At 57.5% G+C, this 13,902-nt stretch overlaps 2 protein-coding genes across 5 annotated transcripts in view; both read left to right on the plus strand.

Annotated features, from left to right (window-relative positions):
- Window positions 1-13,902, plus strand: part of RASGEF1C (RasGEF domain family member 1C) — a 109,628-nt gene that overhangs the window by 64,962 nt on the left and 30,764 nt on the right. For all 4 annotated transcript variants that reach the window (XR_007726536.1, XM_050794215.1, XM_050794217.1 and 1 more), the window contains exons 2-4: window positions 6,333-6,515; window positions 6,679-6,801; window positions 7,875-8,012. Coding sequence is in view for 3 of the 4 variants with exons in the window: in XM_050794215.1 (XP_050650172.1) it covers window positions 6,339-6,515; window positions 6,679-6,801; window positions 7,875-8,012 (438 nt within the window). In the remaining variant the exon portion in view is untranslated. The remainder of the gene's footprint in view (window positions 1-6,332; window positions 6,516-6,678; window positions 6,802-7,874; window positions 8,013-13,902) is intronic.
- TBC1D9B (TBC1 domain family member 9B) overlaps window positions 1-13,902 on the plus strand; it is a 322,522-nt gene that overhangs the window by 27,874 nt on the left and 280,746 nt on the right. The gene's annotated exons all lie outside the window — the stretch shown is intronic.

Consider the following 13,902-nt stretch of genomic DNA (forward strand, 5'->3'; position numbering starts at 1 on the left):
CATTGTGCCCCTGTCCCCGCACACATTTCCCGTCTCCCAGAGAGGGGTTGGGCTGGGGCCATGCTGTCCCAGAAACTTTGCCAGTGCCAGCGGCCTAGAGCAGGGTGGGCCCTGAGCCTGCCAGCAAGGCCTCCAGACAGAAGGATGCCCAACTGGGCATTGGCGGGCATCAGAGTGCCCCCCTGCAGGGTGACACGTGGGGTCCTGTCCCATGGCTGCCTGTCTCTCGGCAGACCTGACCCCACACAATCCTCGCCTGCTGTCTCTTGAACTGCTGCAGAAGCCCCAGGACCTCCAGGTGCAGGGCCTGGAGACACACACAAGGAGACATGCCTGAGGGGCTGGGGGCCGGGCAGCGTGACAGGAGCCATGGAGAGGGAAACCGAGGCAGAAGCTCATGCCTCGGCCACTTGGGGCTGTGTGCCAGAGCCAGGCATTTCCTCTCAGTGTCCTGTCAGTGCCCTTGCCACAGCAGGGGCAGGTGCCCCCAACCTCACCATTCCGGGCCTGGAATCAGTTCAGGTGTTCCCAGAGCCGCCTTCTGATGAGTGAACTTCAACTTGGATGAATGACTGTAAAACAACGGGGTGCGGGGAAGGCACTGCAGCAACTCATTTCTCAGGGCCCCACGGCAGTCTTCATCCATATAAATGTCATTTCCACCATCCACGCCTTTCTCTCCTGCTCTTTTCCCTTCCTTGTGCCACACCGTTTTCTGTGTTACGACTGCGTGTTCAGAACCATCACTGCGGCGGCCACAGCCACTCCGCCAGCGGGTCTGTGATCACCTCCTCTCCACGCTCCCTTTGTTCGCCACCGGCGCTGCTTGCGAGTGTTCGCTGCTGGGATTTAATGCTGAAGCAAGGGCCTTTCTTTCCACAGCTCGTCCCCTTTATTTTCTCAGGATACATTTCCAAGGCTTTGATTAGGATGAAAGGACGCTATAGAACACAAGGCTCTTGGCACATTGAGCCAAATCCTGGTACAATTAAAGAGACCATGACAACACATACCGCCCCTCCCCTCAGTGGTGTGTAAGGAGCTGCCCCTGCACGCCTGCCAGCACCGGGCATTTAATTCAGTCTCATTCATTTTATGGGGAGGAAGCAGTACCCCATGGGAGCCACACCGTGCATATGTCCAGTTCACGCACACCAAGCCCCACGTCCCGATGAGGCAGACACAGGGAGAAACGGACAGCTGTCTCTACAGGGCACGGGCAGAGCGTTCCCCGTCCATGCTGAGCCCCTCGTGCTGAGAGCCCATCTACGCAGCCGCCGAGACTCCCAGCCCCTTTGTCACGTGCATCATTCAGGCCATGTGCACAAAACACAGATGGGAGATTTAAGACTTAACAGTGATTTCAAGACTTTTGAGAGATATCGTAACAATAAACAATTGTCCCATCATCACTGCCGTTTTTAAAAAGTGTGATACAAGGTCAGGAGATCAAGACCATCCTGGCCAACATGGTGAAACCCTGTCTCTACTAAAAATACAAAAATTAGCTGGGCATGGTGGCGTGCACCTGTAATCCCAGCTACTTGGGAGGCTGAGGCAGGAGAATCCCTTGAACCTGGGAGGTGGAGATTGCAGTGAGCTGAGATCGCGCCACTGCAGTCCAGCCTGGGTGACAAAGCGAGACTCTGTCTCAAAAAAAAAAAAAAAAAAAAAAAAAAAAAAAAAAAAAAAAAAAAAAAAAAAAAAAAAAGTGTAATAAAATACACATAGCATAAAATGTATCATTTTAACCCCGTCTCCCAGGCTGGAGTGCAGTGGCGTGATCTCAGCTCACTGCAATCTCCACCTCCCAGGTTCAAGGGATTCTCCTGCCTCAGCCTTCCAAGTAGCTGGGATTACAGGCGCCCACCACCACGCCCAGCTAATTTTTTGTATTTTTAGTAGAGATGGGGTTTCACCATGTTAGCCAGGATAGTCTCGATCTCCTGACCTCGTGATCTGCCTGCCTCAGCCTCCCAAAGTGCTGGGATTACAGGCGTGAGCCACTGCGCCCGGCCCATTTTAACCCTTTTTAAGTGTACAGTTCAGTGGCATTAAGTACCTTCATATCGTGGTGGAACCGTCACCTCCATCCCTCTCCAGAAATCTTCTCATCTTCCCAAAGTGAGACTCTGTTCTCGTGTCCCGCAGCCCAGCCCCTGGCACTCGCCATTCCACTGTCTGCCTCTGTGAATGTGATGACTCTAGGTACCCCCACAAGTGGAGTCACTCAGTGTTTGTCCTTCTGTATCAGGCTTATTTCACTTAGCATGATGTCCTCAAGGTTCATCCATGTTGCCGCAGACTCAGGATCTCCTTCCTCTCTAAGGCTGACTCCCGTCCCATTGTGTGGAGAGGTAACATTTTCTCCACCCATTCATCACTGATGGACGCTTGGGCTGCTTCCTCACTGGTTTTTAAAAATTATTTGTGGACATCCAAACAGTGGAAAATTGTGAGGCGATTTTTATAAAAATGAATGAGGCAGCCCTGCCCTGCCATGGAAATGTCCTCAAAATGCATTGTGAGTGAAAAATCCCAGTGTGGGGTAGTGTGGACAGCATGCTACCTTTTTGTGTAATATGGACAGAAAAGGGCGATATGTATTTACATTTCCTTGTCTTTGCATAAAGAACCTACAGAAAGACAAGAAACGAGTAAAAGCAGTCACTTGTGGGTGGAGCGAAGGACCCTCATTACGTGGCTGTTTTTGTACACAAGGGACGCGATGCTCTGATCACTCTGCACACTCCCCTACCCCAACTCAGTCACTCCCCACGACCCTTCCAGGAGCCACTGCCCGGCTCCTAACACCTAAGCATATGCTCCCACGATCACAGCACGTTGCCCCCGGCTCCGCCGAGTCTCTGCACACGCTGATCAGTCCGTCTGGCATGTCTCTCTGCAGACTCCTTCCTGCCCTCATCCCCCAGTGCAGCCGCCCTCGCCCAGCACGTTCCAGGCAGGCTGGAGCTCCTGCTGGAGGGAGGAGGAGCTGGCTGTCCCCGGGGGATGGAGGAGCAGCAGCGTCCTCGGTGTCCCCAGCTGTCCTCATGCAGAGGCCACAGGTGGGCACCTGGCCTGTCTGCACCAGCATGCCTGCAGGGAGAGGTGGGAGGGGTGGGAGGGGTGGGAGTGGTGGGGGCCCCCTGTAGTGGCAGCAGCGCTGACCTCACCTCACCTTCTCTTTTTTTTTTTTTTTTGAGATGGAGTCTCGCTCTGTCGCCCAGGCTGGAGTGAGTGGCACCATCTCTGCTCACTGCAAGCTCCGCCTCCCGCGTTCTCGCCATTCTCCTGCCTCAGCCTCCCGAGTAGCTGGAACTACAGGTGCCGCCACCACGCCCGGCTAATTTTTTGTATTTTTAGTAGAGATAGTGTTTCACCGTGTTAGCCAGGATGGTCTCGATCTCCTGACCTCATGATCCACCTGCCTCGGCCTCCCAAAGTGCTGGGATTACAGGCGTGAGCCACCGCCCCTGCCCATACCTCACCTTCTCTTAGGGGGTCTCCTAGGACATCCACCACAATGAGCATAGAGAGTGGTCACCCTGTTTCCCTCACAGCACGCCTCCAGTGGGGCAGTCTCTGCATAGCTGTGCCTCCCCTGCCAGCTCCCTGAGCTCAGGCTTTGTCCCCATTGTCTGGAACACAGCCAGGAGTCACTCCATGCATACACGAAGGAATGGATGACCCTTGGCAACAGCAGGAAAAAATTGAAGCCTGCGGCACAAGGATAAACCCATTCATTGATTCCCAAACCTGGACCCAGCTGGTGACACGATGGGTGATTGGAGGTCAGAGGGCCACTGGCAGCCCAGACCCTCTCCGGGCATCCCTGGGGGTCACAATAGTTTGGCAACCACCACCAACCCTGGCTCCAGAGCAGAGCTGGATCTGAACACTTCTCCCACTTCCCATGTGCCCACTACCTGGTTCCAGGCCAGGCCCCAGGTCCCCTGGGAGCCTCCTGGCTGTCTCTTTAAAGTGGCAGCCTCCTGGCCTCCTTCAGAAAGTCCCCTGCGTGGCACCTCCCACCGTCCTGCAGAGGCTTCCAGAGCCACCTCCACCCTTGCCACTGGCTTGTCAAGAAAATTGGGCTGGGATCTGGGGCAAGCCCAACGCTGTAGGGTGAACAGGTGCCAGGTGTCCAGCAGGAGACAGCAGACCTCCCAGGCTCACAGGTTTTCTGTCTTGTGGAATCAGGCTGAGCTGCCGGGCCCTGGGCAGGAGGCAGAGCAGTGTGCACCCTGCAGCTGGCCCATCCTGCAGCTAGCCCCCTCCCACTGAGCAGATGCAGCTTCCTGCATGCCTACCTGCACAGCCGCCTCCCCCTGGGACAGACAGGAGGTGATTTTGTGAAATTTTATAGTTTTATTGGCTGAAAATTGAACACTTACAGCATTGTCAGGAAGGCGAAAATAAGCTGTGTCTGTCACCATGGCCAGGATTGTCTGGGCTGCTGTCCACACCAATGCCTGAGCCCTTCCCATGCTGTAACCCAGTCCCAGCACCTCCCACACCCACATGCCCATAGGACAGCCCTCTGAGGGGCTCCTCTGACCCCCAGTGTCAGCTCTGGCCCCCCACGTCCCTCTGTCTCTACTCCCAGGGCAGGGTCACTCAGAGTGCTGGAGAGGAGAAACAGGCCAGGGTCGGGGCAGCAAGGACAGTGTGAGCAGGGGAGTCTCAGAGTCCTGAGAAGTAGAAGACCCTGCAGTGAGCTGGCAGGACTCCGCAATCAAGAATGTAGGGGCGGCCGGGCGTGGTAGCTCACGCCTGTAATCTTAGCACTTTGGGAGACCAAGGCAGGCGGATCACGAGGTCAGGAGATCGAGACCATCCTGGCTAACACGGTGAAACCCTGTCTCTACTAAAAATACAAAAAAATTAGCCGGGCGTGGTGGCGGGCGCCTGTAGTCCCAGCTGCTCAGGAGGCTGAGGCAGAATGGCGTGAACCCGGGAGGCGGAGCTTGCAGTGAGCGGAGATGGCGCCACTGCACTCCAGCCTGGGCGACAGAGCGAGACTCCCTCTCAAAAAAAAAAAAGAACATAAGGGGTGGTTAAACAGTGACAGGTTTAGCCAAGACACATCACTGTGAGGGCTCCTGGGCTTTCAAGGAAGACTGGCCTAGAGGGGTAAGTGGAAGTGCTTCTGAGAGTAAGCATGGGCTACCTGCACGTGTGTATGGACACCTGCTGCTGCCAGGCCCGTCACTCAGAGCGGGGTCACAGAGGATGTGCTCTGGCCTCTGCCTGGAGGTTTGGGTAGAGAAGACACTGTAACGGCTGCAGCTGGCCTTTCTCTGTGCCAGGTGCTGACAGCAGCACCCCAGGCACCCAACAAGGCTGACGAGGAGAATCTGCTGATGCCCACCAGAGGTCAGCCGCAGCCTTGGTGGGAAGCAGGGAAGCCTCCACCGAGGAGGAGGCATTTCAGCCACACCTAGAGGGATGGGAGAGTGAAGAAGGTGGGAGAACCTTCCCGCAGGAGGGAACGGCGTGTGCAGTGATTCATAGTTGGAGAAGGCACTTGGAAGAGAGTACATGGCTGGTGCCAAGAGCAATGGGGTGTGATAGGCAGTGAGGATGGACAGGTCAGCTAGTCCAAATCACAAAGAGCCTGGAATGCCAGGTTAAGGAGGACAGCAGTTTTGACTGTACCTGAGAGAACCCCAACTTAAACAGGCACATGTGATGGAGAAGTCCACAGAGCGGCTTCAGGCACAGCGGGATTCAAGGTCCCCGACACTGTGCTCAGGAATGTGCCCACTTTCCTGGCCCCTCATAGTGCCACAATGGCCCCAATAGTGTCAGGCATACATTCCACCAGCGCAAAGACTCCAAGGGGAAAGAAAGCCTCCAAGTGCCACAAAAGTTCTGGGATTGCAGCTGAGCCCCCCTAGTTTGGATGGGGCCAATCCCTGAACCAATCTTTGTGGCCAGAAGCAGGGGGATTAGGCCGATTATCCAGGCTTGTGAAAAACAACCTTCGTTGAGGCGTGGGGGCGGGGGCAGAATCTAGAAGAGGCCTGCCCCTGAGTGGGAACCCCAAAGTAGAGAAGAGATGGGTCCTGCAGGAGAGTTGAGAGGCTGTGAGAGGAAGGAGAATGGAGGCTCTGCTGTTAGGAAGGGGGTCCCTGGCAGCACTCCTAGGAAGTGACCACTGGACTCAGGCTGGCACAAAGTGGCTGTGGGGGGAGCCTGCCCAGCCAGGAGCCCCAGGACCAGCAGCTGCCACTCAGGTGCACCCCCCAACTCAGGTGCACCCCCACTCAGGTGCACCTAACTCAGGTGTGCCCCACTTAGGTCCCCACTGCTCCTTGCCATTGCAGGCAGGCATGCCACAGACGCTGAGTGCCTCCGACATGGTCACCCCAGGCAGCCTCAGCCCACCCACCACCGAGCCCACAGATGGCGAACAGGCCGGGCAGCCCCTCCTGGATGGAGCTCCATCCTCGGCCTCCCTGGAAACACTGATCCAGCACCTGGTGCCCACAGCCGACTACTACCCCGAGGTGGGTGACCAACCCAGCGGGCAGGAGAGTGGGCTCTCCTCCATCAGGCACGGGAGGCAACAGGGTTGAGAGTGGCCTTGGGCCAGGGTACGGGGCCAGCTGGGAAGCATGCTCCTCCCGGTGCCCTCCTTAGCCTGTGCCCTCTTTCTCGTTTGTCCCCCAGAAAGCCTACATCTTCACCTTCCTGCTGAGCTCTCGCCTCTTCATCGAGCCCCGGGAGCTCCTGGCCCGGGTCTGCCACCTGTGCATCGAGCAGCAGCAGCTGGACAAGCCGGTGCTGGACAAGGTGAGGTGGAGGGCAGGCCAGGGGGTCTCAGTGTACCAGCACTCCCCTGCCATGCCCTCAAGGCATCAGCCTCGCGGGGAGGCAATGACTGTCCCCGTTTTCCTGACAAGGTGGCTACAGGGTGTTTCCACCTTGTCTGAGGCCCAGAGCCAGAAGGAGCAGAACAGGCCCTTTAACCTCCGTGTAGTTTTCCAGTGCCCTACGGGAGCCCTTGAGCTTACATTAAGCCCAGACCTGAGTATCCGGAGTCCGGTCAGTAGGACCCATCTGTGGCCAGGGGCGGGGGTCGCCTGCTGCCTCTGCTGGGCTTCCTTCCGCCAGCACATCCGCGCCCCCTCCCCAGCCCTGGCCAGAGCCTGCGGGCTGCCTCTACTACACACACGTCGGTAGGGCTCTACAGCTAGTGAGAGAAACCCAACTTCGACCCCTGAACCAAAAGGACTTAGCTGGCTCCTGTACCTGCCCTATCTCAGGAACCAATGGCTCGGGCCTCAAACTACAGCATTGCACCCATGGCCTGTCTCCCACCCTCTGCCGCCGTTTCCTCGGGCTGGCCTCCCTCAGACTGGCGGGTGCGGTGCCCGGCCGCCTCCACCGCACCGGGCTCACCTACCACCCTTTCCAGTCACGTGGAAGCCTCAATCCCTTTTCGCTACCGGTCCAGTGAGCCTCCTCATTGGCCTATCCTAGGTCACGTGGCCGTCTGTGAGCCAATCACTGCGCATGACAGAGTATGCACTACTCTGATTGGTCGGCGCAGACCTGGACCCACCCCTGGGGCAGGGTCAGCTGCTCCTGAGAACTGCCCCCTCCCCGCGGCCCGAAGACTCCCCCGGGGGATGGAGACTTTGCAGAAAGGCCGCGGCAAGAGATGGCCCCGCCCAGAAATGTGTCCGTCCCTGCTCCGCTCCCTGTGGGCGCAGGGCAGGATCGCACCACCCCCTCCCCGCCCCGGTACAGAATGGGTTCGAGGCCCTGCCTGCCCGGGCGGCCACACCCGCAAGGACGCGCAGTGAGGCTCACGTGCCTGCCCGGCGCCCCTCACGAGCGCGGTGCCCCTCGCTTACCTGCAGGCCCGGGTCCGGAAGTTCGGCCCCAAACTGCTGCAGCTGTTGGCCGAGTGGACCGAGACCTTCCCGAGGGACTTCCAGGAGGAGTCGACTATCGGGCAGCTTAAGGACGTGGTGGGCCGCATCGCCCCCTGTGACGAGGTGGGCAGCCGGGCGGGGGTCGCGTCACCCTGGGCTCCTGTCCCAGGCCTGCGCCTGTTCCGGGCCCGCACCCCAGGGCCCTCATCTCCCCACCCTGCACACCTCTCAATCCAGCCCCTTTCTGGCCCATCAAGGAATCAGGCACTGCCGAGCTGGGAGGGAACGCGGAGTCTGGTGACCTCTCCCTGACTGCTCTCACCAATGGCATCAGATGGCGGGTGAGGGAAGACCCATTCATGGACTCTTCGGGCCAGGTGGCCAGGCTGTTGGCCTCTGACCTACTAGGGGGGCTGGCAGAGCCCTGTCCTGGGCCTTGGCCATGGAGACCTCCCCGCTCCTGCCCCTGCCCCACTTCCCGTGCAAGAAGGGCTGGGCTGGTGGTCAGTGCTGCTAGGCAGGGACCTGCAAATCAGGGCCAGGGAAGAGTGTCTACAGGATGAACAAAAAAAAACAGTAGCAGGGAAAATGACCACACCTGTCCAAGCAGATTCTCCTGGGATCCTCTCTGCCCCCAGGGGTAAGCTGCAAACCTTCAGGGCAGGGGCAGAGGAGGGGACAAGACCTCACCGCTGTAGTTAAACCACACCAGGTAAACACAGCCCTTGCCCTCAGAAAACCCAGTGGCTTGGGAGGCCTTGGGTGTGCTGGGCATGAGGTGCTGCTGTGGCCAACACCTGCTTTGCTCTCCCAGCTGTGTTCCCCTGAGGAGCACACTGAAGGGTATCCAAGCCTCACTTCCCTAATGGGCGAAAAGAGGACAAAAATCTTCACCTTCCAGGGTTATGGAGCTAGACATCTCCTGGTGTGTTTAGAAGGGGCAAGTTTATCAGCATCCCGGCATGCCACTGTGGGCAGCACTGCTGTAGCATTACCTGGAAGGGGAAACGCAAATTTATCAGCATCCCCAAATGCCACTGTGGGCAGCACTGCTGTAGCATTGCCTGGGAGGGGGAAACGTGGCTGGGGGCCCATGTTGGTTGTCCTGGAAGGAAATGGAACATGGCAAGCTGGTAGTTGGTGACATGCTGCAGAGTGGGTCTGGACATGGCAGAAGAGCTGCGTGTGAGACAAGGGAAAACTGCCAAGACAGGCTGGGCAACAGGAAGCCAAACGCCCACGGCAGACATAACTCAGGCTCTGAGGGAGGCACTGCCTGGGGTCACTTCACGCAGCAGGCAAGTGACTCAGAACTGAGCAGGCAAGTTCTGAGGCTCAGTGAGATGAGAGTGGTTTCCACTTCCTCCTCCCGGCACTTCTTCCCTCCTCTGTTCTCCTCCTCACCCCGTCCTCTTCCTCCTCTGTATCCCCTAATCCATCTCGAGATTGTGACATTTGACTTAGGATGCAGCAGAAAACAGGGCCAGGGAACAGTTGATGATTGGCTGGGTGGGGGATGGGGACAGTGGAAACGGAATGGGGTGCTGGCTGACCGGCTGGGAAGACCTTTGGCTACTTTTATAGATGAATGTGGGAGAGAGTAGGTGACTGGGTAATTGGATAGGCAGGTGGATGCATGGGGTAAGTGGATGTGTAAAGATTAATGGAAAGAAGAAAGGGAGAAATGTAGGAACGGGAACGGTGGACGGGTGGGTGGGTGGATGGGTGAATAGATGGAGGGGAAAGTGGATGGGTGGGTGGGTGGATGTTTGAATAGATGGAGGGGAAGCTGGATGGGTGGGTGGGTGGATGTTTGAATAGATGGAGGGGAAGGTGGATGGGTGGGTGGGTGGATGGGTGAATAGATGGAGGGGAAGGTGGATGGGTGGGTGGTTGGATGGGTGAATAGATGGAGGGGAAGGTAGGGGGTTGAGGGGGTGAATGTTAGAAAGGAGGGAGCAAGGGTAGATGAGTGAATTGATGGTTCTGTTGGGGGGTTGGTGGTCACTATAAAAGAGAGGTGGGTGATAGCTGGGTGAAGAGAAGGGGACAGGTGGATGGGGATGAATGAGTGAAAGTGAATGGTGGATGGATGGGTAGGCGAGTGGATGTGTGAGTGGGCAGTAAATGAGTGAGTGGGCAGATGTTGGAAGGAAGGAAGGGGAGAGGAGTGAATTGATGGATCTGGGGTGGGTCACTGTATAGAAGGGGAGGTGGGTGGTAGCACTGGCTGGAGAAGAGGTGAGTGTGGGGATGGTGGGTACTGGGTCGATGATATGCAGGGGTGAGACCCCAGTCTCCTGCTTTGTTCCCTTTGACCCCCAAGTGTCAGCAGTGAGGTCTGTCATATGACCAGGCAGATTTGACCTGCCTGATGTTGGAGCCATGTCTCGGTGGTGGGGCTGGGGGTAAGCCCTGGCCTAGTTCCCCTCAGGAAACCAGTAGCTCCTATCCACCTGGACCCACAGGTCTGTCACCAGGCTGTGTAGCATGGACTGGAATAGGAGTTCCCCACTCCCAACCCAGGCCCCGGCCAGGGGTGCTTCCCAGTGTCTCTGGTGACCTCGAGTTGCCCTTCCACACAAAAGCATGCACTCCGAAGAGGACCTTCTCTGGGCACTGCCTCTCCTCACTGGGCGCTGCTGTGGACTGTGGGCTGTTCCCTTCCTGGCGCAGAATGGTTCGGGATGGAAGAGCCCTGGACCAGACTAATGAGGCAGGGCCTGGGACCCAACCTGAGCCCACCCAGATTCAGACTCGGAAACCACAGGCATGGTGCTTTCCCTCTCTGAGCCAGTTTCCTGGTTAATGGAGTAGTTAGAGCTCAGGGAGGCCAGTGCTGAGGCTGAAGGAGGCTCGGGGAGCCAGGGAGGACCCCAGTGCTCTGGCCATACCCATTGGGCCAGCCTCAGAGGAGGCCGACTCAACAGGCAGCCCCTCTCCTGGGCTGGTTATTTTTTTGAGACGGAGTCTCACTCTGTCACCCAGGGTAGAGAGCAGTGGTGTGATTTGGCTCACTGCAAGTTCCACCTCCCGGGTTCAAGCGATTCTCTTGCCTCAGCCTTCTCAGTAGCTGGGATTACAGGCGTGCACCACCACGCCCAGCTAATTTTTGTATTTTTAGTAGAGATGGGGTTTCACTATGTTGGTCAGGCTTGTCTCAAACTCCTGACCTTGTGATCTGCCTGCCTCGACCTCCCAAAGTCCTGGGATGACAGGCGTGAGCCCCCGCGCCCGGCATGCTGGGATTACAGGCAGGAGCCCCCGCGCCCGGCCTGGTCTTGCTTTCTAACTCACCCAAACGGACTGTCTGCTGAACTGACCACTGCCCTCTGAGGCTCCCTCTGTGGCAGAGGTGGCAGAAAACTGACACAGAGAATAAACCCACGGAGGGAGCAGACCCCCAGGAGCCTCATGAGCTCCCGCGTCAGCTTTCTGCCACCTCTGCCTGTTATTTAATAGGCAGGAGGACATGGGCCCTAGGCTGGCTCAGGAGGGAGTCTCCAAGAATTTCAGACAACAGAGGCCAGTGCTCATCTGGTCAGGGACAGGGGTTCCAGCTGTGAAATGCCCAGTCCAAGAGAGCTTGGAGGCACCTGGAGAGCCGTGGCCGCCACCCAGGCAACCCTTGGACGACTCTGCATTCACACCCAGCTGTATGCATGCAGCAGATGGCTTGTGGAAATAGAAGGAAACGCGGCTCCACAGCTCCCAGCCTCCCGGGCAGCCTCCCAGCTGTGATCGGTGCGGAGGGAGGGCTTCATCCCGAGGCAGGAGGGGCAAAGTGCTGTTCCACCCCAGCACAGCCTGGTGCTCCATAAACGTGGACCCACCGTAGTGACAAGGGAACACCTTGACATGCTCTGTGGTTCAGGTCTCTGGCCCTGCCATGTCTACCGGGGAGATCTCCGAGCCCCTGTCCACGAGTGTGTAGAAATCAGAAAATGAGAAGAGGCCAAGGAGCAGGGCAGATAGCATCCCCACATTCAGAGGGGGCGTAGAAGAGTCAGGAAAGAACAAACATAAGCTAGAACCTAACATCACTGGAAAAATTGAAATAAATTAGCAAGCAGGAAAGGATGATTATTTGGAATGAATATTGGTTCATTCAACAGTAACAAATCTTGCTAAAGTATCTGCGTTTTTAAAAAACAAGGCAATCTCGTGGCCCTATCAAGCAGTAGGCACAGATACCCTGCAGCCTTGATTTTGGCACGGCCTGCAGTCCGCCCTGACACCCTGCTGGAGAGAGTGTCTGACTGTCAGCAGGTGCAAACACTGTTTATCCACGCATTCGGCAGACGCTCGTGGACACCTCCTGTGAGCCAGCTACAGCCCTTCGTGAACACCGGGCAGCCAGCGGTTGGCTGCGTGGAGCCTGTGGGCCCGGGAGAGGAGGTGCACGTGAACAGAATCATTTCCCCGACAGCTCTAAAGTGGTGTGGCAGAAGAGTTCACGGCACTGAACGCCAGTGGCCCCTCTGGGGAAGCGGCACTTGAGCTTCGGTCCAGTGGATGAGAACATGCCAGAAGGGAGAAAGCTGTCCAGATCCTGCTGGGGACATGGGGAGGGTGGGAAGGAGTCAAAGGGGTGGAGGAGTGACCTGTGTCCAGAGCACAGAGGGGGAGCAAGGACGCATAGACGCCACCAAGCCTGGCCAGAGCTGACCTCAGGGCCTCAGAGTCACACCAGGGCTCCTGTCTTTGCACAAGCCATGGAGGCATTTTCAGGAAGAGGGAGGCAGCGATCAGATTTGCATTTTGAACAGCCCATTCTGCCTGCAGAGTGGAGAGAAACCGGAGTGGATGCACTGGGGGCACTAAGGAGGCCAGGGCAGCCAGAGAGATGGCAGTGACCTGGCCTCCGGAGACAGTGTTGGGATGCACAGAAATAGAAGAAAATGAAATAGAGAAGGGTGGCGATGGCCTAGAGGGGAATGAGGGAGAGGGCGGGGTCGAGGATGGCACCAAGCCTGTGTGGTGGCTGACGCGCTGTCCACCAACACCGAGAATACCAGCTTTGGACAAGGAGAGCCCACCTCCATCTGCTGCGCTGGGCAGAGGACTGTGGGCCATCTGAGGGACTGCCGCCCATATGACTCTGGAGATCAGAGGGAGACTGCGGGTGTGAACCAGAATAGCCAGGAGCTAAGTAAGGGAAGAGAGGCCTAGACTGAGCAGGAAGAACCCCAAACCCCAGCATCCCACGATGGTGAACACAGGCAAGCCTGCCAACAGCCCAAGGCAGGAGCAACCAGGAGGCTGAGGCGGAGGTGGCCAAGGAAGACGCAGCCTGAGAAACGGCCACTGGCTTTGGTGACAGGAGGGCCCAGTGAATTGACTGATGGGAGTGGCCGCCAGGTGAAGTGATCCAGGAGTGAGCGGGAGGTGCGGCGATGAAACAGCAGGTGTAGCCACTCGTGGGACTCTGGCTGTGCCTGGGAGAGAGACAGGAGGTCAGTGGAAGGGCCAGGGCCCACGGGGGACTGACCGTGCCCCCCAGGACTGGCAGTGGCTGTGCCCCACTCCTCATCTTCCCAGCACTCAGATGAAGCCCTGGGAGGCAGTGTGCTGACCAGTTTTGGACATAGCCTTCCTGAGAGGGGTCATTCCTTCCATGGGCAACACATAGAAGAGTCGGACCTCAGCTTCCCCACTTACTGCCCAGCTAACTAGTGGGCGCCGTCTGCACCTGGCCCCTGTGCTCTGAGAGTTAGGCTTAGGGTTAAGCCACCTCCTGTCCCATTCCTCCCATCTGAGGCTCTACCACAGCGGCCTGTGGCCACTCCACAGAGAAGCACTGCCATAGGAGTGCCAGATGACTACCAACCCTGCCACCAGAGCACAGGGCTCCAGCAGTCCTCAGACAGCAGCAGCACCCCAGCGCCCTGTCTGAGGCTCCCCGGAACATTTGGAGCCCCCAGACCCTCACAGCCAGCATGCAGATACCACGCCTGCCCACCGCTCACAGCAGGCTCTGTGTGTCTCAAAATTGCGTGAAGAAACACTCCCT

This window comes from Macaca thibetana, chromosome 6 (assembly GCF_024542745.1).
Source record: "Macaca thibetana thibetana isolate TM-01 chromosome 6, ASM2454274v1, whole genome shotgun sequence".
NCBI lineage: Eukaryota > Metazoa > Chordata > Mammalia > Primates > Cercopithecidae > Macaca > Macaca thibetana.